General features: G+C 39.0%; 2 protein-coding genes across 2 annotated transcripts; both read right to left on the reverse strand.

The window, feature by feature from the left end:
• Positions 1-1,252: 1,252 nt before the first annotated feature.
• Positions 1,253-15,823, reverse strand: jade3 (jade family PHD finger 3). Its single transcript, XM_057338711.1, has 12 exons — positions 15,621-15,823; positions 11,678-11,740; positions 9,771-9,830; positions 9,570-9,649; positions 9,319-9,476; positions 8,957-9,147; positions 8,654-8,865; positions 7,237-7,404; positions 5,759-5,875; positions 5,219-5,677; positions 4,151-4,268; positions 1,253-4,038 (listed from the first exon to the last, which is right to left on the reverse strand). Exons 3-12 carry the CDS (start codon positions 9,817-9,819, stop codon positions 3,194-3,196), a joined length of 2,397 nt encoding a protein of 798 aa, XP_057194694.1. The 5' UTR covers positions 9,820-9,830; positions 11,678-11,740; positions 15,621-15,823; the 3' UTR covers positions 1,253-3,193.
• Positions 15,824-16,119: 296 nt separating this feature from the next.
• rp2 (RP2 activator of ARL3 GTPase) lies at positions 16,120-25,156 on the reverse strand. The gene is made up of 5 exons (XM_057338939.1): positions 24,762-25,156; positions 20,795-21,463; positions 17,699-17,813; positions 17,220-17,305; positions 16,120-17,128 (listed from the first exon to the last, which is right to left on the reverse strand). Exons 1-5 carry the CDS (start codon positions 24,936-24,938, stop codon positions 17,045-17,047), a joined length of 1,131 nt encoding a protein of 376 aa, XP_057194922.1. The 5' UTR covers positions 24,939-25,156; the 3' UTR covers positions 16,120-17,044.
• Between the last annotated feature and the right edge of the window lie 1,578 nt (positions 25,157-26,734).

Consider the following 26,734-nt stretch of genomic DNA (forward strand, 5'->3'; position numbering starts at 1 on the left):
TCAATTTTATCGATTCTGATTCCAATTCTGATTCTGCTTATCGATTTCGATTCTTATCGATTCCCAGTTTCGATTCCACAGTTGAAGTAAACATTTAGATATCAACCTTTATGGTCATTTAGCCTGCTTATTGACTTGTTTGCAAAATATATTTATATATTTATGAGCACCGTTTTGTGTATATTTACACATAGAAACACACCTTTTCTGATTTATTACAATTTGTATTATCATAGTTGAACTACATCATGGTTAAACTGCAGTTACTATAATGCAACTATGGTTAATTTGTGATTTCTGTGCTTTTAATGCAAATTCTATAGCTAAACTATGCTTACTATAGTAAAAAATATTGATAATTTTCATAAGGGCTTTTATTGAGATATCAGCAGATCATGCAACGCATGTACTTTTCTGAAAATATGCACACAGGAATTGATGAGAGGAATTCAAATTTTAATCTCAAGTATCCGATTCCTATTCCTTTCGATTCCGATCCGATTCCTAGCCTTTCGATTCCGATTCCAAATTGGAATTGATTTTCGATTCCCAACCCTAGTTTGGATGTTCTTACAAATGCTTCTTCAGTGGAACACAAAATTAAATGTTACATAGTTGCTGCATCACTTACTCATCCTCATGTTATTCCAAATCTGTATAACTTTCTTCCGTTGAACACAAAACATGATTTTATTTTAGAAAATGGCTTAGTGGTTTTGTGTCCAAACTGTGAAAGTCTGTTTGAATTTAAACCGAATTTTAGAAATGTGACTCTGGAATTATAGAATATTGCTTTGCCGTAAATAAAACAAGTAGTTCTATCGAGTGGTGTCAAAGTAATAGGAATACAATGTGATTTCTTTCAAAAGGGACAATTTGCAGGGACAATCTTGCTTGGATGTTGCTTATCACCGTGTAACACTGCTGGAGTCATTTCCCGTAAAGCTATTAGAATACATAACAAAAACGACAGATTGATGAATCTGTTTGATGTGAGTGCACATACAGATGAAAGTAGCACTTCCTTTAGGATTCGGATACGAAATAAGCTAACAATATCAATAAAAAATGTAACTGGAAAAACTGTATAGAGAACATGTTTTAAAAAGTACAAAGCTGGTTTTACTGAAAACTATACCACTTTATTTGGCTACTTTGGCAGGTCATGTTAACACTTGAGTAGTCTTTAAGGCCAAAATAAGGTCAATTTCTCCTGAGCTAAACACTGCAATGCATGACATGGTTGTAAAACTTCACTTCATTACAGGTCCAATTAACAGACCATTTCTTGTGCTGCCAAAAGACATAAAAATGGATTGGAGTAAAACGCACACTGATTATTAAAATAATAGAATTCCAAGTAAAGAAATTAGACTGCCACTTTCTCTTTAAAACTCTGGGCTGTCATAATAAAAGCTTTGATGCCTGTGATCAAATAACATTGTTTATGCGTTTATTCAATCTGATGTGATTCGTTCTGTATGCGTGCGAATGCACATCATACAGCACCGGATTACTGACAAATGATACAATTAACAAGTCATTTATTAATAAATGAAACCCTGACAGGGTATTTAAACAAAGCAGTCATCTTTATGGTGAAATTGTATTTATTATCAAAGCTCAACAAATAACGTTTTGTTGATAATATTAACATATGGCGATGGATGACTGCCTCTGTAAATTAATGTTTAAAAAGGGTATCATTATATTTAGCATTTCCACATATTTGTCGTTTGAGTAGCCTAATATGTTTTTGTGAACTTGCTGCATAAATTTAAGCTAGCATCATGGCTAACACTTTACAATAAGGTGCTATTTGTTAACAATTAGTTTATGCATTAGCTAACATAATGAACAATACTTCTATAGCATTTATTAATAATAATTCCTGTTAATTTCAGCATTTAATAATTTTTTTAAATCAAATGTTGTCACCGTTTAACATTAGTTAATGCACCCTGAACTATCTTTAATAATTGTATTAACATGAACTATAACATTAAAAAGAATTAATAAATGCTGAAAAACTAAATTATTTATTGTTAGCTAATGCATTTACTATGTTAACTAATAGCACCTTATTGTAAAGTGTTACCGCATCATCCACCAAATCTTAACATTTATTTTAAGAATGCTGTTTTCTCTGACATAAATGCATTAATTACAAAATCATCAAATTAATAGCGATTAAATATTTTAAACTGCCCCAGACTGCAGATAAACATTTTCAAATAAAAAATGTTGTCCCTGTCCCTGCCATCAAATAGAAGACTTTGAGTATCACATGCTGAGAATGAAAAGACTACGGAAATCCTTTGTTTATCAGTCAATAAAATGAATAAATCAGAATTGGGGATCTAAGTAGACCTTACGATTTAGGAAATGGAAATTGCAGTTGGACGTGTATGTGTAGGTATTGTGGTGTCTTTTTTACATTGATGCGAATTATTGTAAGACAGTAAACGCTGTGGGACGTGAGAGAAGTTTTGGAAGAAATTCCAAAAATAAAGTGAAAATTGAATTGAAACACTTTCTGTAAAAAAGCAGCAAAGATGACTAATCCTCACATTAAAAACTGGCAATGCAACAAAGCAAAAAACGAGAGAAAACGGCAGAAAGGGAGATAAAATAGACAAATGAATTGACAGCCAAACTCAGATACTCAGAACAAACATTTGTCCCAGAGTTCTTAAGTCTTTATTTATTTGCATAACCATATCGGTAAGAAAGTAGGTTTCATCGCGTGGAAATCATCTCAACAGATTCCACATCTTAACACAAACTACTATGTACAGTCTAAAAACTGAGGTTCATTATTTTTTTAAGTCATTATGTATTACATAAAACCTACAGTACAAGACCAAGTTTATATGGTGTTCTTTACCGATACACTATGGTTTGGCAGCAGTGATACCCATTATGAAAAAAGACAGACCCATCGTGAAAACACACGAGTCTGTGCCAATCGACCAGAGAGAATTGTTTGGCACTTCTTTTCAGTGAGAAGTGATTCTACACGGCTCACACAGGAAGGCTGAGGTCTGGTTCTGTAACGCCTCTTTCCAGTGACTACCGCCTGATCCTCAACAGAGGAGACCTATTTTCCAGAGGGCGAGTCCGACAGTTCTGATTACCGGAGTATTTACGGTAATTTGTGGCAGTGGGTTTGAGCTTTTGCTTTTGAAGATTGTCACCTTTGCACTGATGTCCTAGAGCCAAACGACAGTTTTGTTCGTCCGGATGATTTGACGTAATCCCCAGCAGGACTCCTCTGGTTTTGCACTCGCCCTCCCTGCCGGGACCGTCTCTTAGCCTCGGGCTCAGAGTCACTGAGCTCTGCGTCTGGGCAGTAACCATCGGTCTCCTGGTACGCTCTGCTGCCCCCTAGTGGCCGCTCACCCGAAACAGGTTTGGTGAAGCCGGAGGACTTGCGTGCGTTCTTTTCGAAAGCCCGGAGGTCCTCAGTCCGTACTAAACTGACAGTGGCCTCTTTTAAGGATCTACTGAAGTGCTCCAGGGCGGTTTTGTGGAAGCCACCTGCTTGAACTTTCTCTGGAATGTCAGTACCCGTTTCCTGTTCGGTGGCCACCTGGCAGGAACTGTCTCTTTGACGTACAGGCTTCTCAATAATGCCATTGGATTTCGGTTGACGGGATTTCTCCTGTTCGGGTTTAGCTTTCTCATTGGATGCCTGACCGTGGAGGGCCGCGTGCAGCGCCAGGGGTTTGCCCGTTTGCTTCACGGCCAAGGGGGGAGTGCCGCCGTCTCTTCGAATGTAGATGGAATTAGGGATGAGACCGTTAACGCGCTCCTCCGTCCGGGCCCGACCTTGATGGAGCTGAGGCTTTCCCTGACCGATGCCTCCATCACTGAGGTCATACACATTACCACTGTTATCTGGGCACAAAGGTCCGTTGCCAGATTTGGTGCTGGTTTTGCCATTTCCAAGCGACACTTTGGGCATTTTGAGTTTTAAGGTTAACCTGGGAGGAGGGTGGATTAAGAGGTTCTCTAAACAACCAGAAACTGGAAGCCCTGTCAATGAAAACCGAAGAAATTACTCAGCAGTCCCGCACTCATCAGCATTTCATTTATCATCACTTAATCATATCATTTGTGTTTCCAAAAAATATCAGGAAAGCGTTACCTGCAGACAACTCTTGGTTGATGAGCTTGACGTGAAGATTGAAGATCTGCTCCTGAGCTTTACTTTGAGACAACTTCAGTTTTTCTCTTCGACTCACCATGTAGCACAAGTTCCTCACCTGATAAAACAACACAGGCATAAAGATCAGATCTGTAAGCATGCATTACACTTCCCGCATCTGTGGAACGTACATTTCAGCTGACACAGCACCATATTATAATATTTACACTGCATATGTACGCAGTTTCGACTATTTTTGTTGCCCAATAAAGCCATCTTTTTGCAATAGTTATCTTTTATGAAGGCAACATAAAAAATAAGCGATTTATAACTTGGATATGCTTCCCAACCAACCAGAAAACATTCACTGTGAAGGCATGAGTTTACCTGTTAGTAACTGATAAACAGAAAACAGTTGGTTAGTAACAGAAAACAGTTGGTCCCCATTGACTTGCATTGGTTTTGTGTCCACAAGTCAATGGGGACCAATGGTTTTTGGTTACCAACATTTTTCAAATGATCTTCTTTTGTGTTTTGCAGAAGAAAGAAAATCACACAAGTTTAATATGACAACAGGGTGATTAAATGATGACAAAATTACAATTCCTTTCATTAGTAATACAAAGTTTCAGTCACATCGATATGTTTGCCAAAAAGTTGGTCAACTAAACTGAATCTGATTGAGGGTTCAGACACAGAAGTGGTGACTGAACTTAGTAGATAAGCTTACACCCCCAGTTGTATAGTTTTTTATGATTTTAGCCACTCAGTGTAGAAACTAAGAATATCAAGGTTTAGCTGGTTGGCATTGCCCTGTAAGCCTTTGTTGGTAAATGCCATATCTACAACTGGCAGCAAAAAAAGCTTATTTATGCACTGACAAAATTATGCACATCTTGTATTCTGATGAATTACATTTTTCAAGCAATTTTGAATAATATATTTTTCATTTCATTAAATCACGGTAAATATTTTGAAGTGACCAATTTGTTTTGTAGGGACAAAAGGAATAGTTTTCCCAAACACAACACGTAAAATCTTATTCATGCCAACACCAGGAGTACCCACCCGCTCCAGGTCCTGGCGCAGATGCATGAACATGCGCATGCGTGTGTGGATGCTGTCCTCCTGCGGCTGCAGCAGAAGATTTTCATTATCGTCTTTAGGTGGCAGCAAAGCCTTGTTGAAGTTGCTTTTCCTCTTCAGCTTCCAGTACTGAAAGATGAAGTCCAGAAGGTGAAGAGGGAGCCCCAGATCCTGGGCCACTTCTTCAGGATGCGCAAGCGTGTAAAACTCCTCCTCTAGCTCTTGGAGCTTCTGAGCCCTCAGGCCCAGTTTCTCAGTCTCGGTTGGGGGTTTGTGTCGGGCCGGACTCAAGCCCGGTTCTCCGGCTTTGGGTTTGCTGTGCTTCAGGCAGTAGGATTTAAACTTGACTTCGTCACCTTCATCCAGGATGGTCTTCATCTCCAGATTGTGCTCGAAAGCGCAAGTGACGTGGAAAGGGATGGTGCAGTTTTTAACCGAGCACTGGAAGGTGAGTGTTAAAAATATTAATAACATACATTCTAGAATACAGAACCACTGTTTTTTTTTGCTCTCCGGTGTTACCTGAATGCAGGCTCCTGTCTTGATTTTACAGACACTACAGATGAGTGACCAGCGACTGGGTGGAATGTGTGACACTTTGGTGATGGGTTCCATCCTTTCTGGACATGCGATGCTCACCTAAACACACACACACAAATATTTAAATGTATTTACTTTGATAGAAATGTAAATAAATACATACAAACAACATTAAAGGGATCATAAAAACCCTAATTTTACCTGGAGCAAAAATAATTTACACAGTGTAACACATTTTTTTCGCCCGACCTTTTTATAGTTCTTGTACAATTCTGTGGTGCTAATTATTGTGGTAATATTTATTTTCATGTAGCATCAATGTTTTCGTGTAAACAAAAACTTTTTTTACAAATTAAAAAAAAGATTTTCAAATTGTCACTGTCAGAAAATTCTAGAAATTTCTGTAGCACAGGAAGGGGGGATGAAGCGATGATGGGTGACTACGTCTGGAACCTGGTTCGTAAGGACAGTATAGGCCTTTTTAAACTGCGATTAACCCCGGGTTATCTTCATTCTAAAGCCCGCTTTTAACCCCGGGTAAACGAATGTTTCACACTTGTAATTTTAAATTTACCTCATTTCACAAGATGTGCACAGTCACAGAAATTCTGTGCGGTGTGTAAACAATCCTTGGAGTTTTTTATTTATTTGAGCAAGTAATGTCTTGGAAGCTTAAAACAGCTAAAAAAGAATTTGCTAGGCGTCATCTTTTCCCGGATGCGGAACGAGGTATTCGGTTATTTAAAGGGACCACACACTATTTTTATTCAGTCAGTTTGACGCTGCAGTATTTATCCAATCATGACTGTTGACACCGCAAATATGCAAATAAGAATGTTAACCCAGGGTTTAGTGATGTACAGTGTGAAACATCAGGTTATGAATACCCAGGGTTATCTCTTAACCCCTGGTAAATTATAAGCAGTGTGAAACAGACAACCCAGGATTCTGTTTACCTGGGGTTAAGAATAACACGGGATTAACGATTTCAAGTGTGAAAAGCCCTTATTAGTCATAAAAGACAAAAACGATCAAATGTACACTTCTGAAGTTTTGGACTACTCATTTGAGTAACTTATGTTGTTTTGAACTCAGTGTTATGCAAGTACCTTGTAATTTCTGTTTATGAGTAATAATACTGAAATGAATAAATGTGTGAAAATATTTTTTTGCTTTTTTGAGTACAGTCAATGGTAAAAAAAAATGTATGTGATTTTTGTATTCAGCATGTTAAACTTCATAAAGAAGCAGTAAAATTTTAAGCGAAACACAACTTTAAAAAAAAAGTGACATTGGGTTTTTTCCCAAATCCAGGAAGATTAAACTGCAAAAACAGCTTGTTCTGAAATGAACTTTGTGACTTTCTAAAGTTACAATGATAAATATACCAACACATTCAAGGGCGTAAATGCTAAAATATAGTGTTGCTGTGATTCCATTTAGCTTGTGACACAACTTACTTCAGGTATCCAGAGTGCACAGCTCACATGAGCCCATTTGGTGCCCGCCCTGGTGGCCTTCATGGCACCCCCTCTTTTGGGACACAGAAGGCACTGAGGAGTGATGCCAAGCACACATGTCCTGCACAGCCAGTTTCCAACTGGCACTTTTACAATGCCATAGCAAGCCTAAAACAGAATAAAAAAATACGAGTTTTTTAATTTCAGGGCTCAGAGCGTTATTACAAAAATGTGATTTCAAAAGCATACAGGATACAGTTAGACAAAAAGCATCCACCCGTTCAGAACTTCCTGTTTTTGATTAAACATTCAGACAATTTTTTAAAATTGTATTAACTGATGGCAATATTAAGCTTACTTTATATGAATAATCATTTATTCATTTAGCAGATGGTTTTATCCAAAGAAAACAGAAAGCATTTAACGTTTTGCCTCCAAGGAATCTTGTAGTTAAAATATGTAGAAACCTCCATAACATTTCCATGACTTGAAAAGGATAGTTCACCCAAAAATAACAACGCTGTCATGATTTATTTACCCTTATTTTGTTCAAAACCTGTGTGTGACTCTTTCTTCCGTGGAACACAAAAATATATATTCTGAAAAATTTTTGCTTTTGCTTTGCGTGCACCAGTTGTGGCCTAATGGTTAGAGAGTCGGACTAATGACCAGAAGGTTGCCGGTTCGATTCCCAGGGTCGGCGGGTTACAACTGAGGTGCCCTTGAGCAAGGCACCTTACCCCTACTTGCTCCCTGGGCGCTGCAGTGATAGCTGCCCACTGCTCCGGGGGTATGTGTGTTCACTACTCTCTGGATGGGTTAAATGCAGAGGTCACATTTCGTTGCCTTGTACTTGTACATGTGCAATGACAATAAATTGAATCTAATCTAATATAATGAAGTAAATGGGGCCAACGTTGTCTGAGTACCAACATTATCCAAAATGTTAAAAAGAATATTTGGGTATACATGAGCCAACAAAAAAAGCATAAAAAACAAACCCAAGGAGGATTGTTTACAAGAAGGATTATTAATGAAACTAAGGAAGTAGAGAATGGCATAAAACGTTTTTATTATTATTAATAATAAGAAATCATTAGCAGTGTTAAACAGTTAAAAGTTAGGTATTAGTCAAGTGTATTTGGAAAAGGTGTGTCTTCGGTTGTTTTCTTAAAGTTTCACTACTTGCCGAGCAAACAGAATTGTTTTAGTTTCACTCCAAATGGTGACTGAATGTAATAAAGTCTGGTGATTTTGCCCGTTTGCAAACAAAAGCGTTTGTGATTTCCTTCATTTAATGAGTCCATTTTAAAACAACGCTGCACGTATGCAAACGTTGACTTTGTTCTTTGTTACTCTGTCTGGAAAAAACAAGTTTGGCCTCATTCTTAGTACAAACCAGTCTTTAGTGTCTCACCTGGTGTACACAAATGTTGCATTTGTCACAGAAGACCATGTCATTGCCTTCCTCGCTGTCAGGCGAGCGACACACATCACATATAACATCCTCATCGTACTCTATTCCCAAGCCCTCCTCTGTCTCAATGGCGTGGTTCATGTTATCATGGCACTGCCTCTCCAGGGCCTCCATCACCCGCTCCACTGTCAACTCATCCACCGGCCCATCACCTAAAAGAAACAAATCATACTATGAAGATTATGTTGGGTTTTTATAAGATCGACCTCATCAAACTGAACATGGTCTTTTTTACTGGCTTACCCATCTGCCCAAGTTCTGCATTGAGCTGCTGGAGCCAGTATAGATCCATATCATCAAGATCGTATTTGCACATAGCCTCTGCCAGCTCCTTGATGTTGACGTAGCCCGTCTCCGTAGAGTCCTGACTCCAGCACTGAATATACTTCCTTGGTTTGGTGAAAAGGATTTCCTTTGGCTTCTCTGTTATTACTCTAGAAAACACAGTAAGATCACATATAAGTGGTCTCATCTATCGTAAAACCATGGTACTTTTTCATTTGTAACTTCTATCCAAACCACCCACGTTTTTACGACCGTATAAAAACAACCATTCGCAGGTGAATGGCATTGTGGGTAAATAAAAATGGAAGCGAACATCATACCTCACAGACGATTGAGGGATGGTATCCGGACTGGCGGTCACCTGCACGCCTTTTTCCCATTCCTGCTTCCAGGTGTCAGCCAGCAGGTAATAATCCTCTGGAGACACATGATGAGAGTCTGGCAGCTTCATGGCACTGATCAGGTCTTTTCTGAACACCTGCGTAGAGAGAAGGTCCACACATCACTTTAGCTACTGACGTTATGATCAGGGCAAATACAAGGTGATACAAATACAATTTTCTGTTCATACCTCTGCCGGTTTCTTCTGAGCAGAGGCGGGGGTGCCCGGTTTGCTCCCATACTTGTTAGATGAGAAGGACGTTGAGGGACCTTTCCAACACAGTGGGAGAAAGAAGTCAAACAGTATTCTGTACTACTCTATTAATGCTCCATGTATGGTTGCATGACAACTCAATTCAGGAAGATTTCAGTATGGCTCAGTTGTACTTACTCTCATTGTCTGAACTGTCACTGCTGCTTGAAGCCCTGAGTCGTTTCATCCTGACGTATCCTGCAATGACAGATAAAAGCATCCTTTAACTTGCCCACTAGAAGATGCAGTTCCAAGCAATGAGGGTTTAATATACACTTTAGACAAGGGGCTTTCAAACATTTTTGTCAGCCAAACCTCTTTGACCTAAATAATTTATTTGAAGTACCCCCTGAGAGGTACTTCTATCTATTGACTTGGAAAAATAATGACAAAAACCCTTTTTAATTTGGTTTATCTTGAGTTTTCTCCTTCTGGCCGAAAATGTGAGTTTAGGGAGGCAGAGAGACACCATGTCTGCACCGGATGCGGCACTATGCGATGCAACATGTGGCTTGTTCTAATGGGATTGTCGCGTCGCACCGCATCCAGTGTGGACAAAATGTTTAATTATAATGGGTTTTAATGCGTTCTATTGTCTTTTGTCGCATTGCGCCGCGTCCGGTGTAGACATGGTGAGAGAGTTTGTAACCACTGTCACTCTTAAAGGAAAATCTCAAAATCAAAATTGTGTTCTTTTTTACTCACCCACATGACGTTCAACATGTTTTAAGACCTCCTGGTGTTTTCGGAACACAAATAGATATTTTAGGTTAAATCCGAGAGATTTCCAGGCCTCCTCATAGACATCATGGTTATAGTTGTTGTCAAGCTCCAGAAAAGTACTAAAGACATTAAATTGGTCCATCCGTTCATAGTGGCTCAATTGAAATTTTTTGAAGCGACGAGAATACTTTAAAAAAGTAGTAAAAATGTAGTAAAACAAACTGATTAACCGATAATTTCTCCTCTGTCTTGTCAGTCTATGGTGCGCGTTCACAAGAGCACTTCGACGCATGCGCATTTGGTGGGGGCAAACGCCGGCGTTCTGACTGACAACCAGGAAGCGCAACTCTGTGTTTAAAAGCAGACGCACGCTGTATATAAGCTGATCTTCGCAAAATGTCTGATGATTTCGATATTGAGGAAGACACTTTTTTGTACAAACCGAATGTGCATGCGTCGAAGTGCTCTCATGAACGACTGACAAGAAAGAGGAGATATCGATTAAAGTCGTTATTTTGGTTTGTTCGCACATAAAATATTGTCGTTGGGTCAAAAAAATTTCAATTGAGCCACTAAGAGTGGATGGACCCATTAAAATTGTCTTTAGTTCTTTTCTGGACCTTGACAACAACTATAACCAAGATGTCTATGAGGAGGCCTGGAAATCTCTCGGATGTCCCTAAAATATCTTTATTTGTGTTCCGAAGACGCCAGGAGGTCTTAAAACATATTGAACTTCATGTGGGTGAGTAAAACCTAACAATATGAACTTTTCCTTTAAGGTCGTCACGTTTTTGCTTCTTTGCCGAAAGACGTATTTACGAAATGCGCTCTGTAGCGCAGTTTGTCCATTTAGGGCTACTGTAGAAACAACATGATGAATTCCATGCAATGGGACCTGTGGTGTATGTAGATAGAAATAGCTCATTCTAAGGTAATAAAAACTTAGTGCTTCATAACGCTAAAAACCTCCTCTGAAGACATAGTTATGTATATTATATTGCATTTCTGTCAGTAGATCCTCCTAAATATTATACATTGGACCTTTAACATGTATAGTACTAAGTGTATCCAACAGAAATACATTTGACAATTCACTTTAATGTGGTAGTGGTGGAGTACTGTACTGTAACACAGTGTCTACACCGGATGCGACACAACACGACACGCGGCTTGTTCTAATGGGATTGTCGCGCCGTGCCGCATCCAGTGTGGACAAAATTTAAAATTATAATGGGTACTAATACGTTCTATTGTCTTCCGGTGTAGACACGGTTTGAGGCGGTTTAAACGGTTCCTGTTGTTCAGCAGTTTCTACTCACCATAAATTTAAAGCGCATGCTACTGTATTCATCTGCCGTGCTTCTTCTGCTGCCTGCTCATGCCTGGAAAACAAAGAAACACACATGGGGAACAAGCTGTAAATAAAAAAGTGAGATGGTCAGTCAGTAAAGGGTCTATGAAACAGTCTGCACAGAAAAGGCTGCGATTTATTTTGCCTTAATACCCGAGAGTGGCCTCCTTAAATAAATATTAACCTGTCTCGCTTGGAGCAATTGCAGCCAACCCATCCCACATATATAAAAATATGCCCAGACACACTTTTAGCGCAGTTTACTAGCAAGGCTCCTGAAAGTAATGACATTTCAGATTTAATTTTTACTTAGAAAAAGATAAAAACTACCTCCATTAGTTAGGGGATGCACCAAGCTCATGTACTCGTACTCGTAATGACACGCCGATACCAAAGACCGATACCTCACGTGACATACATGGAACCCTATGATTTCCGCAATGCGGAAAACGCGGACGGAATCTAGGAATCCAGGCATTTCCTAACAAGAAATTAGCGCTGAACAGCTAACGTAACAGTTAACGAAATATTCAGATACTGTTTAAATATGTATTCTGCTTGTTTTACGTTACCGTGTGTGAAAGAGTGGTGCGGTTGCGTGTACTGAACCGCTCTTTGCAGCGTCCCGTCAAAATAAAAGTCCGGTTGACTTGAACAAGTTATAACACACTCACATTTTACCACATCACCCCCCTTACATTTTTTATAATTTGACCACAGAGAGTATTGTTTACTTTAGTAAACTGAAGTAAATGTGCTAGTAAAATGTAATGAAGTAAATGTGCTAGTAAAATTGTGCTATCATAAAAAATAGAACTTGATTAAAAAAATAGTACTTAAATTTAAGTAGACCTAAAAACAAAAGAAGAAAATGTACCAGTAAGATACTGGTTTATTAACATTATTGTACATTATACAGGCATCGGTTATAGGTATTGGCGAGTACCAGAAAAAAAATATCGGTACTCGTACTCGGTCTTTAAAAAATGGTATCGGTGCATCCCTAATTGTGCATAAAGGATTCTGGGACCTATCATAAAACCTTAATGTTTGTTGATGAAAGGCAAACTTGGACAGTACCACCTAGCAGTTATGAATATGAACATTAAAACAATAAATACAATTTATTTTACATGCGGTCATTGTTATCACGGAGTTGGACATTTTTGTGATAGTCTGACACATCAGTTGTTTCAATATAAGCATCAGTGTTCCAGTACTGACACTATAAATACTACAGACTGGAAACGGCACAAGAAGAGTTGAGATGGAATTTGCCTACTTGGCAGCATGTACCACAGTGAATTAAAAGCGGAGGCATGGTCACTTAATACACCCACACAAAAACAGGAACCCAAAGGTTTTCCAGCAATTTTACTGTCTGCATATCAATCCTAACAACACCTTATAAGAAAAGAAATGAAGCTTGCATTACACAGCTATAATTTCAGCCCACAGGAGAAACCGCCCGATTCTGACATAAAAGATACAGTATTATGTAAGGGTTTGGTATACAGGATGTAGTGGAGGCGTCAAGCCAGACCCCCTAGAGTCCAGAGACTGCAGCTGAAGCAGCGAGTGTAATAAAAAAGCTTGAACAAAGTTAAAAGTGTGCTCCTACACATAATGACCTACATTCACAATAATAAAAACAATATGAGGAGTATTCAGCATAGGCTCAGTAAAATAAATAGACAGGCAGTAACAAGCACCCACATCTTAAGTAAATACAGCTATATAAGAACAACAGTGTGCTTTTGTGCTACATTAATACGCAAGTGGTCTCAAAATTAGAGATCCGCTCCTTGAAATCTGCCTGAAAGTGGTTACAGAAGCTGCATTTAAAACATTACAACCAGGCATAAATGCCATCATTGTATATAAGCTGAGCATTTGTAAAATAAATTGTTCACGGTCACCTGAGATGTTAATATTAGGTGTAAACAGCTTTAATCAACAATCATTTTCATTATTATTACCAAGTGAATTCACTTTAACCTTTCTAATATTTGATGTTTTGTGATATTATAGATTTATTAGCATAATTTAAAGGGACAGTTCACCCCCCAAAAAAATCAGTCATCCATATATCCTCATGTCTTTTATTACCAGCGGAACACAAAAGAAGATATTTTGAGAAATGTTTGAGAAGTAGTTGTGTCCATCCAGAAGTCAACGGATGCCAAACTGTGTTTCTGTACTAACGTTTTTTTTTAAATAGCTTGAGTGTTTTGCAGAACAAAGTCGTGCAATTTTGGTATAATTTTCGTTTATGAGTAAACTACCCCGTTAATAGCACAATTATAGATCTGTATATATATAAAAACAAGTTCTCCATAAGATCAAATCGATCAACTTGAGCCCGTTTCAATGAATTAAGTGCAGACTATGACCACCGGTTTCTGTAACGTCAGACTACGTAACCAAAATACATGCATCTTCACCCGCTACCTGAAGGACTTTTGACATGGAACTAAAGCCACATTTGTGACAGCAACAGACATGCGGACATCTGCTTCTGACGCACAAACTACTTCACACACACAGTCTGGATGATTTTAAAAGAAGCATTATTAATAATGAGTGCGAAGGATCTGCTAGCCTGCATTTTAGAAGTGAGAATGGCAAATGATGTAATAGAGATTTGACCAGGCAGAGGCTGTTTTAAAAGAAAGTTGTGGAAAGGAGAAAACCTGTTCTGTTGATCACAGGCTCGCCTTGCTTTGTGGTCCAAAATGGCAAGACAAAATGACAACCATGGAAACCAACCCCCACCCCTATGGTGCCACGATAAAGCACAATGCTCTGCCCAGAACGACCACCCCACACCCCCTAGCAGATCATCGACTGTTGAGAGCCATTTCACCCCACAACCCATCTCACAGTGGGTGTTCCAGCAAACCTCCCCATTTACACACGCGTGTTTTCTATCTTGTTTTGTAATCTGCTTTGTTTGATGCATCTTCTTAAATATTTGCATTATGTTAAATGAAAATGACTCTCGATAAAAACCATGCTGTGGGTTAAAGTCTACGGTCAGGGATTTCGCGGGAACCAGAGAGGGAGGACGGAAGCTCGGGGAGGGCATTCCCGCATTCCATCAACTGTACTTCCGCTCCAAACTTTCTGTTGCACTGCGGGTGCAACTCGCATCTGAATTACATGAATTTTTGTAGTGTGCCAGTTTTTAACATTCGACAGTACATAACACTTTATATTTTTCAAATTTAACGTCTTATCTCTCATCTCGCTTTAATGCCCATTCAATAATGCTCAACGTGTATACACATGTATCGGGGACAAATAAGTTTGTGGATGCAACTACCACAAGACATAAAACAACACTTTCTAAACAACTATCACCCCCTCCCTCTGTAAACCGAAAGCCTGATGCAACGAAGAGAAATATATTTAGCAATCCTTTGTACACTGTTATGAGGATTTACTTAACAAAGTTAACATGCACAAATGTACATTCATGCCCATGCAATTTATCCAGACCATGCTGGGTGAACTTTTAAGTTATCCAAGTTCACAGAACCAAATAAATATCGGAGCACACAAAATAATGGTCGGTGTAACGTACAATAGCTAACGTTGTGTGAGCATTAGGTGGTGGTGTCCTCCATTGCTGAACGCTTGAGGGATTCTTGACGGCCTTGGCGCCAAACTCGAGCCGCCCTACATGACGAATACTTTACAGTGACTACAATCACTTCCACTCCCGTAATAACCCAAACGTAAAACTTAAACGCAATGTATTGGTATCGCTAATAACGTGTCGGTTTTCCGGACGCTGAAATCCCAGTCATAAATGATCTGTAGAAAGCAGCAGGCCTCACTGCCTGGATAACTGGAACACTGAGCCCTATGTGGAGACACGAGCAGTATTGTTCGCGCTGCACCCTTACCTCGTATCCAAAAAATCCGCTGTTACCGGACGATCACACAACGCAATGGGCTTCGCAAGGCTGTCTTCAAATCAGCAACGGTGAAATAAACAGAGCAAAAGTATTTTCCTTATTTTTTTCTTTTCTGTCCCACTGTCAATATCCCATAAGCAGCAATCACCCTCTCTCCACGACACAAGAGCACTATTGTGCTGGCCGACCGCTGGGTCCTAAACTCCGCCCAGTTCATGGCTCTACTAACTGAGACTATTTAGCATATTTCTATCCAGGGAAAGTTAAATGTCCCCAATTGCTACTTTGGAGGGCCAATACGTTAATATTCAGGACGCATGGCAATAGATAAATCATAATGTTACGTCCAACAAAAAAAGCAGGGGAAAAAAATCAGATATTTTGTATGAACAGTTGCAGTATGCACTTGATTTTCTTAATACATTTGTTTTCCAGATTCCTGTAATTTAGCTTGGTGAAAAATGAGGCATGAGACTACATTTTTGAACAAATGAATGTATTGACAAATCACAGCTTAGATTAAATTCTAAAAAAATTGTCTCTCACAAATAAAAAGTACACTGTGGTTATCTTAAAAGTACAAATTTGGTCACAGCAAAAAACATTTCTACAAAAATAGAAGTGTACAACTAAATCTCCTGTAGAATGTTCATTTCAATTTGATAAGTAAATGTATCGGTTTCTATTTAAATTCTTTTGAGTGTCATTTGTGGGTTTATAATAAAAAAATACTGAAACAAAAACATTACATATCGAACACAAAAGGTTGGTCAAAGTCATGCTATTATAACAAAATGAAATACATGACTACGTGCAACCTAATCTAACACATTAATATACTGTAGATACAAAATCTAATTCAGGACAATTAATGTTTTCTGGCATGTGACATTTACAACATTATACAACAACTATAACAAATTTTACATCTATCCGGTATACATTAATCAGTTATACAGATATGTAATGGAGACATGGATACAAACAAATCAAGGTAAAACTCTATTTCCTATACATTCATAAAACAATTCAATAAATATCTTTATAATCAATTGTACGGTTTTCAGCATAAATGACAAAAGTGTCCACAGCCAATGTTTGATTAGACTCCAACATTCCAGTTCTGTTGGAGCTGATTCTCCATCTAAAGGCACTTGCCTTCCTGGTTTCATTCAAATGACCTGATTGATTACATGCCATTATAACATTATGAAAATAGAAAAAAATATTCGTCACACAGAAAAATACAAATTGTATGGAAAAGTAAAGAGTGGTTGTAACCCCTCAAACTATTTAGAGAACTCTGGCTTGCCATCAGTGTTATGCCTTACTAAAAGTAATTCCAATTCACAACACTGAAATTACAAAATATACAAATAGAAACCCACATCAAGGTGAGATGACCCTCAGTTTCAAAGTCCCATCTGCATGTCAGCAAAGTTGAAAAAGTTGTCAACGTCATGCGAGGACGTACTTTTGCTCTCAGAAACAAACACCTGCAAGAAAGCAGCAGAAAAAATGTATGCTGATCTGAGCACATCCTCAACAAACAGACTTGTGAAATAAACAACTTCCTGTTGAGTTTACCTTAGTCCCATTGAACATTTCGTCAGCCATGGCTCGGCATGCCTCCACCACGCCATCTCCATTTAGCTCAAGGGCTACCACAGATCCTGCAGGAATACGGATCAGAACATGTAGATCAGTGGTTCTCAAACTTTTTCGTTGTAAGGCCCCCTTTGTGTTAAGTGCATCGCTTTGCGGCCCCCCATATAAAGACGTATAATCTTAAACTTAGAATTTTAATTAAACCAAAAACATTCAGTTATACAATGCTGGAACCTCAATTCTTTTGGTTGGTGGTGTCATTTTTCTGATGTTTGATTGCATAAAATCTATGATAAATTTCTATATTTCATAAAATGCCAAAAAATCTGTGGCCCCCTGGATCCATCTTGGGGCCCCCCAGAGGGCCACGGCTCCCAGTTTGAGAACCACTGATGTAGATTAATACCTACAAATGGGATTTTGTGTGTGACCTTATAAATTATATTGCATTATGGCACCTTTGGTGATCCACTCAGTGAGGCCTTCAGCGCTATTCTGGAACACTCGGTTCACATCTTCAGGGCGCATGGAAACCTCTTTGGTTTGAATGAGGACCATATCTTTTGAAGTTGCCTGTTAGATGGTGGATACAGAGAATATTTTGTTAAAGAGTAATTATTACAATGTCCTTAAATTTCATGCAGTGTGTAATGTTGCTTTTTGTGAATGTAAGCAGTCTGCCAAGTTGTAAAGCCGAACGTGAAAGAATAACAAAGTTACTGGCTTGGGCCTTGGGGAAAAAGGTGTTGTCTCTGAATCACGCGAACGAGTCGTCTGTCGTTCTAATTTCAGTTCCGGGTTAGAATTGCGTCACTCTGTGTAATGCCCGTCTACGTTCCATTTGCGACACTGCACATGGTAGACCAGTCGCAGCAGAGTAGACCATCTGACCAGTCAGATAAGAGTAGGCTGACAGAAAGGAGGGGATTAGACATATGAATCGCCGACCGAATCATTTGAGAGTCAGTCAAGAAGTGAGGTAATAATTATTGCCTATTATTAGAAAATGAAAGTGTTTTTACACCGTGTATGTACGTAAACTTGTTGTTGGACACTCCATAAACCAAAGTAGGACCTTAAAAATCACGAAATATTTACTCTTTAATGTAAAGGATTGGTAAATTAGCTTAGTTATCCATATACTTGCTAACTATTGGAAGTGGGTGGACTTGGATTTTTGTGTTTTGTTTAGAACTAAAAGGAAAAATAACACAGTAACCATTATATATAAATGCTGATTCCTGTCACAGAGTAATTCATGGTAACCCAAAAAGCATTTGTTGACTATGCCTAAAATAATTTTACTGCGGATTATCAATGTAAAGCAAAGCTTTAGCCTTCCTTTTTTGTTTACAGCCAAAGGAACAGGGGTTCCCAAAACCTATTTTTATTTAGATAACTTATTGAAGTAATAAACTAAACCAGTGGTTCTCAAACTCTCTTGGGGGGATTACACAAAGGGGGCCTTACAAGTCTGAGAACCACTGGACTAAACATATATTACAAAACCAATATGCAGCCTGTTTTTACACATACTTTATTAATAACCAAAATCAATCCATTTTTTGGCCACATGCCCATTAGTAAAAGAAGAATAAGAGTTAAAAACTGAAGTAGGAATAACCCATTTCCGTTTTTCTATTTATATAGGCAGAGTAACTGAAGAAAGCCAATTTCATTTCCCAATTAGCATGGCAAATGCTAAACAACAAATTGCTATAAACAACATTATTCCATTAGAAATTAAACTGGTGGCATACCAACTAAAAGCCTCTACTGTGGCAAGCCTTTCTTTAGAAAGGTGATGCCATTCTTCCTGCTTCACAAATTTCAAGCTCGTAACATGAATAAATTCATTGCTTAAAGTGACAGTTCACACCAAAATGAAAATTCTGTCATCATTTACTCACCCTCAGGTTGTTCCAAACCTGTGAAAATTTCTTTCTTCTGCTGAACACAGAGAAATGTATTGGGAAGAATGTCAATAACCATACAGATCTCATCCCATTACTACCGTATTAGGGAAAACAAATACTATGGGAGTCAATAGGGGATGAGATCTGTTTGGTTACTGACATTCTTCCAAATATCTTCCTTTGTTTTTAGCAGAACAAAGAAATGTATACAGGTTTGGAACAACATGAGAGTGAGTAAATGACAGAATTTTCATTTTTGGGTGAACTATCCCTTTAACAAATGAGCCGCTGTCATACAAGACCAAATTCTACGAATTTAAATGGGGGAAGACCAATATCTTCAAAATCACTTGTTAGGGTCACAATTATATATTGCCAACCAAATATTAAACTTGGCCAATTGTACCGTAAATTATGTTTCTTAAAGGTCCAGTGTGTAATTTTTGGGAGGATCTATTGACATAAATGCAATATAATATAACTATGTCTTCAGAGGTGTATAAAAAGCTTACACAATGAAGCGTTATGTTTTTATTACCTTAGAATGAGCTATTTCTATCTACATACAACGCGGGTCCCCTTGCATATAATTCGCCATGTTCTGTCAGCCGTCGTAGTGTATTGAACGGGAGGGGGAGGGGTGGAGTGAGCGGTTGGTTGCAATTTGCAACCTTGCTGCTAGATTTAATTTACTGGACCTTTAAACTCAAATTATGCTACAAAACACTTTTTTAAGGTTTTAGTGCATGCGGCAAGTTGGTCAGTATGTGAATATATGAGCCCCTCTTTCAGAAAATCGTTACTCTTTAGCAATAGGAACGCTCAGAGATGACGTATTTTTGTATGCAAAACCCAAAAGCGAGTTAGCAGTTTAGGACTTCCGGTTCCATCGCTCCAAAGTCTATGGGTTTTTTGAATGGGGTTTTGGTAAATCACCCGAAATAAGGTCTGTGGTAAACAAAACCTCTGAATATGTTCACGTTTTAATCTATGACATTAAACACACCAATAATAACCCGCTTGTGATTTTTTTGAAGCCTTATTGTGTCTTAACAACGGCGGTTGCTAACAAGTTGCTAAAAGTGACTACTTCCTTTGGCAGGGACGTAAAACGTCATCGCGCATATCAATTTCACAAATAATGCAACATTGGCACAAATCTCTTAAAACGTAGATGCAGATTCATTCACGGAGTAATTACTTACCAGGGAACACATTTTTTGTGTTAGTCTGTTTATAGCCTTGTGCTAGCTTTTTACTTCTGGCGATTGTATTTCGGCTTCAAAAGTAACAAATGTGGTGTTCATTTGTAAAGATTATCTTGATAGACAAAACGTGTAAACATCATAAACCGTTGTTAATCACAGAGCATATTTTTTGTGATCTTCCAAAAGTCTATGGGAAAATTTCATAGGCTTTCGGGTCGAGGGGACCACCACGGCACTTACTTCCAGGTTAGCCTACAAAAATACGTCATCTCTGAGGTACTGGATTGGCTCTTTTAACTGGAAGACAGAGCATATTCAGCATTTTTCCCCATTCATAATAATCGAACTACCACGTCTTGTAGTCTGTGGATAAGCACCCATTGTGGCACCACAAAATTCTACCAGCAAACTTTATGAAACCAGCTCTAACCTCATCAATAAGCTTGCGGGCATTTGCCGTGGTGTAGTCTCCAGCAAAGAACACAAACAGGCAGGACTCTTCGCTCTCTTTACGCCGGCCTCCTTTGGTCAAGGGAACAATGCTACGGCTTGCTTCAGTAGAGATTCTCACAGACTTGAATTCAGATTCAGAATCCGGTAGAGGCACATGCTCCAAGACAGAAGCATCCTCGGGCAGGAGACTCCAGTTGGTCTCTCCAGAGACAGGTGTAAAATCGTGAATATTGCTCCAGTTGTTGTTGAAAATGCTGAGGCCTGCGTCTTTAAAGTGGAAAGCCAGCTCAGGGTAGTAGTACTGGAAACAGCCAAACTTCATGCCCGTAGACGACTCGATGATGGGCTGGGTGGCGCAGCACAGAAAGATGTCCATTTTCTTGCAGTCTCTGGTGCGGAACTGCTGGCAAGCCACCACACACTTGATTTCCTTGCAGTCTCTGAAGAATACGCTGCCTTTGACAGGGCCTAACACTATGCGGCAGTTCACACAGTCATCGATGGTTATAGTTGCCGAATGGTCAAAAACATAGATGTTACAATTCTCACAGTCCTGAATGACAAACTGCTGGCCGTTGAGTTTGCCTGGTAATCGACCCACGGTTTCATTCTTGAGGCCTGTCAGCATGAAGTCCTTGGGATCAACCTGCATTAAAAAACACGCCAACATTAGAGAAAAGTTAATAAATTAAGAACTTTAGAAATCAAGTCAAGTTTATTTTTCATAGCACTTTTACAATTTGCATTGTATCAAAGCAGCTGACGCTATTTTTGGTCTCTGATTTCACAGTTTTAAAACAGGATGTCCTCTCTATTAGAGGTTTTATTCATAACATTTCCTTTTTTTGAAAAATTCTAGAGGTGTAAGGTGTGTTGTAAACTTTAACCCTAACTATTAAAACTGGGGGGGGGTAACTTATCCCCCACCATTTAAGCAATGGACACTCAAAGGATACTTCACAGTTATTTGAATAGAAGATGCTAAAACCTATAGACTTAAAAAAGCACCTGGGGTCACATCTAGCGACCCAAATGATTTGGGGGTGGAACCTTTTGACTAGGGCCAGTAAGCATTGTGCCAGATACTTATTCACAGGCTTAATATATTATCTCTTCAAAATATGTTTAGTCACTTTTTTATTTAATGTACGTTGGAGTACACACAGTACAGCATCCATCCTCATGCAGTCTCTCTAGACTTGACTAGTTACCCCTGCCATCCAGGGAACAAATGAGACATTTGGGAATGATCAGCCTACCATCACATCACCCCAGTGTTGACAAAATGCGGTAGTAAGACAAAACAAGCTTCTAATCCGTCAGATCAGATACTATCAAGGACAATACTGCCAAGTCAATATGATCGAAACTAAGGGTGCGTTTACACTTGGCATTAACATGCGACCTGTATCTGGATGTTGTCCACATACACATTGAAATGACAAGTGTAAACGCGCTTCTGATCGGTCATGTCATCCGATCAGCGTGTCCTGATCCAGAGGTAGTCGAGGACGCATTGTGATCGGATCTCAGTGTAATGTAAACGCAATCCAGACAGTTTATCTACATTTACCGGTACAATTTCACAGAAAACCCCACCCGCTATCATTATTCTCTCGTCTGTCCGAAACCTGTCAGACTGCGGAGCAGCTGAAAAATGCAGCGGAAAGTTACTCTTGCTCCCGAACGTTGCACAGTCGTTCATTTTCCCACGAAATTATCATGGATACTTTAACCTACAGAGGATTTATGTCAAATCACACGAGATGTTTTACTTGACCATTTCAGCTGTATCACTGCATTTGTGACTGCCATGAATGGCGTTGACTCGCACACACAGCGCCAGCTTAAAACGCATCATTTGTTTATTTTCATGTCACAGACACGAATGGCAACACTAAACCAGCTTGTTTCTAACATACGTGTGTGTGTTTACTGTAGCCTATACGGCGTAATCAACTCTCCGGTTCCTCGAGGGCTGCTGCCGCTTGTGTCTCGTACGGCTCTCACTAAATCGTTGGTGTTTCGAGTCTGACGTCATCACCCAAACGTGTTTTTTCATCAATTTTAACAATCATAGGTAGTTTAGATGGTTAGAGTAAGGTTAGGGTTGGGGTGTGGGTTAGGGTAAAGGTTTCGTAAGACTTGAAACACCAAAGATTTAGTCAAAACCAACAAGCCACGCCCACAGATCTGACTCGAAAGTACCGTCCCCGGAAGACAGATTAAGCGGCAGACGGGCAGCTTGAAACGGAGCTCTGAATACACCGTATATCATTTACACACAGAAACAAGATTGTATAGTGTTGCTAATAGCTGATGTCAGTAAACACGCTATTTAGGGCGCAGACCAAAGAAACGACGCGCTGTCACTTTCAGCCGAACCAACCCAAATAGACGAGAACGATGTAAGTCGCTTTTGATCATAGGAACTTCGGCCTACTTATGTGATTATTTTATGTGTCTGTGACATGAATAAACAAATGATGTGTTTAAAAACACCGTTAGAGTCTGTGTGTGCGCGCTAGTGAAACCCGCCACCGCTCAAGTACAAAAGCTTGTGTCATTTTACAAACGTCCTCTGCTTATACTTTCACATATAAAGGCGTCTTTACACAGGCGAGTTAATATGCGGTGCGGTGCCCAAAGAGTGTTTGTTAGCTAGGAAAATCATTTAAAATGTTGCATTTATAGCCTATTATTGCTTTTATCCTAAAGTATGCATTGTTATTATTAGTGTCAGTATATATATATTTTGAGTTTATATTGTTTAATTTAAGATATTATTTCATCAGCATATTGTTAGAACTGTGCTTTTGTGGTTATGTTCAGCATTATTTCGCATTATTTTAATTCCTGTGTAAATGCATTTATGCCGCTTTAGAGCTGCATTAACGCTCTGTGTTTTTGTGGTTATGTTCAGCATTATTTCGCATTATTTTAATTCCTGTGTAAATGCATTTATGCCGCTTTAGAGCTACATTAACGCTCTGTGTAAATACTCATTTTCGTGGTTTTAAGCCGCTTCAGATTCGGTATCTGTGCCGCCTTTGCTGTGTAAAGACGACATAAGATCATTAATCGTTTTAACCGCTGTTTACTTCCCACCGCTGCCTCGAGTTCAACATGGCTACGTATCAAATCTGTAACATGCTCATCCTCCCCGTTATACGTGTTGTGTGAAATCTCCCCGCACCGGGGCTATTTTTAAATTGCAGGCTTATTAAAATAATGGGCGGGAAACTATAGAGATCCGATTAGTTATCCAGATGTGGAAGCCACTTGTTGACAAGTGTAAACGCGCTGTGTCCTGATTGTCTGAAGATCCGATCTGCTTGTTCGGATCACCGAGATCGCATGTTAACGCCAAGTGTAAACGCACCCTAATAAAAGCTGTTTGACTTGTCCCATTCCTATTCTGGCTTCCAATTTGAACTCCAAAGCCTTGACCAGGCACCATACATTCATACATCCGGACATCTCAAAGCTTTCGATAGTATGAGCAGACAGACACTCCCTCACTCCCTTCCTCTGATATATACAGTCATACATTGATGTCGACACATTTCTTTGCTAATCCCTACCGCAGCGTTATCTGGACAAGCAAACAAGTTACGTGCACTGACTTTAAGCCGATAATAAGCTGTGTCTATAATTTACCATAGCATGTGAGAGATCGTTGGCTATCGAAAGCAACAGTGGCTGGTAATTTAGGAATAAACACTGACCAAGAAGGGCCGAACCCCTCGCTACGCATGTCGTAACTACATTACACGCACCTCGGCTAGTACGGGGCTTTAACATGGTGATTTCAGCTAACACATATGTCATTACAGTTCGCTACGTTTACGTTGGTTCAAGCCTAACCTGAAAAGAAGTGATATTTGTGCATATAGCATATCATGTTCTGGATGTATGTGGGTCTTAAAATGCAGCTCATGTACCTTTTCTCGTTTGTCCCAGCTGTATTGCTTTGGAGCCTCTTGGTTGCTGTTGCTGCCGAGCGCAGTGTTGTTAGTTTCGGGTAGGTCACTGCCCGTAGCGCTCTCGTCCCCAGCGGGCAAGACACTGTCCTTTTCAGGAGATTTTCTCCTCGGTTTTTTGGAAAAGAAGCACCCCATTTATGAAGTCAATAGGGCGAGTCTCGAAATGTACGCGCAAATATTCAGCGATGTGTCAGCGCGCTCCTCCTGTCGTAAATGCCACGCGTTTGTGAAATACTCTCGGTCCGCAACAGCAGCAGATGTCTCTAACCCTCCCCAGAAATTACTCAAGTACACGGCACGCAACCTGCGTGCTTCCCGTTTCCTTGACCCGCGAGTCAGCCAATCGGTTAGGCGGACCGCGTTACCAGGTAACAGCGAATCAAAGCTGACCCGCATCTATGAAGTCATTGGGGGTGGGTTGGGGGTCTTTTATTTTACCGCTGCCCTGCCTTGTCTGTCTACCTGACCTGTCTATTTTTATGCAAATACAGCATTTATGGGCGTGAAATATAATATTGGTGTACATGATTGTTGTTTGGTTTCGTATAGTCTACTTGCAGTCGATACCAGGCACAAACCACAATACTGATTATTGATTTAAAGGGATAGTTCACCCACAAATGACAAATGTCATCCTATACTAATTGCAAAATCTTGTCTTTCTTCTGTAGAACACAAAAGAAAATGTTTGCAGTAGTTGACAGTCCTGAAAAACCGCACCATAAAAATCATACAGTAATTCACTTTCTGTACTATAATCTGTAGCCATGTGGTAAAGATTTAAAAATTAAAAGGGATAGAATGAAAATTCTGTCATCGTTTACTCACGCTCATGTAATTTCATACCTGTATAGATTACTTTGTTCCGATGAACACAAAGAAAGATATTTGGAAGAATGTTAGTAATTTTCAGTTCTGGGACATTATTGACTGTAGTAGTAGGAAGAATTAGTCAAAGGTGCCCAAGAACTCTTTGTTTTCCTAAATTCTTCAAATGATCTCATAATGTGTTCAACAGAACAAAAAAAGACAATATTTTTTCCTATTATGGTAGTGGATGATGTCCCAGAACTGAATATTGCTAACATTCCTCCAAATATCTTTCTCTGTGTTCATTGGAACAAAGAAATGTATACAGGTTTGAAACAACCTGAGGGTGAGTACATGATGACAGATTTTTCATTTTTGGATGAACTATCCCTTTAAAGATTATATTCACTGCGCCTCAACAAAGCTCTAAAACCCTATGTGATATGAGTATATTATTTACATTTGGCATGTGACAGTGATTTAAAATGACAGGAAGATAAGTAATGTATGACATAATTAATTTTTAAAGTGAACTATTCCTTTAATTATTTATACATCAATACACACATCCAAATTTTTTAAATATGCACCCAGTTAATAGATCTACCTCTCTGACAACCCCTTCATCAAATGTGTCAGTTTGTCCTGTCAAATAAATATCAGTTCAGTACACACCAGCAAAGAACCGCTAACATCTATTTGTTATGTTTTCACTGTGAGGTTTAACTGCCTGCTAAGCTTTTTTTCATAATAAGAGGGAAGTAACACAGCAGCTAGGGGTCATTTGCTCTATATCATGTGGTTTGAGAAAAAGCACCCTTTCACTTTCAGTTGTATCACAGCCTATACTTTACAATAATTTAATTGCATAAATAACCACTGCCACTAACTTTGAGACGAATAATGTTAAATATATAAGCTTTTGTTTGAGGATTATGAAAAGTAAATAAAATAAATAAAGTAAAATACTTAAATGACAGATTATGCAATATAGTATATAGTTAGGATATGTAATATATATTTGCTAAGAGATCAGAAAATTGGTTAAATTTTGCCTTTATAAAGTGCAGAGATTGTTGTTAAATGCTGAGTTTAACATTACACAAACTGTTGTTTTGGCA

The sequence above is a fragment of the Triplophysa rosa genome, linkage group LG7 (assembly GCF_024868665.1).
Source record: "Triplophysa rosa linkage group LG7, Trosa_1v2, whole genome shotgun sequence".
NCBI lineage: Eukaryota > Metazoa > Chordata > Actinopteri > Cypriniformes > Nemacheilidae > Triplophysa > Triplophysa rosa.

Coding starts and splice junctions, on each gene's coding strand:
- jade3 (XM_057338711.1), bottom strand. CDS start 9,819: ATGAAACGACTCAGGGCTTCAAGCAGCAGTGACAGTTCAGACAATGAG. Junction 9,477..9,569: donor CTCAGAAGAAACCGGCAGAG/GTATGAACAGAA, acceptor CTCTCTACGCAG/GTGTTCAGAAAAGACCTGAT. Junction 9,148..9,318: donor ATCCCTCAATCGTCTGTGAG/GTATGATGTTCG, acceptor TGTGTTTTCTAG/AGTAATAACAGAGAAGCCAA.
- rp2 (XM_057338939.1), bottom strand. CDS start 24,938: ATGGGGTGCTTCTTTTCCAAAAAACCGAGGAGAAAATCTCCTGAAAAG. Junction 21,464..24,761: donor GCTGGGACAAACGAGAAAAG/GTACATGAGCTG, acceptor TTTTTAATGCAG/GTTGATCCCAAGGACTTCAT. Junction 17,306..17,698: donor CACTGAGTGGATCACCAAAG/GTGCCATAATGC, acceptor GTATTCCTGCAG/GATCTGTGGTAGCCCTTGAG.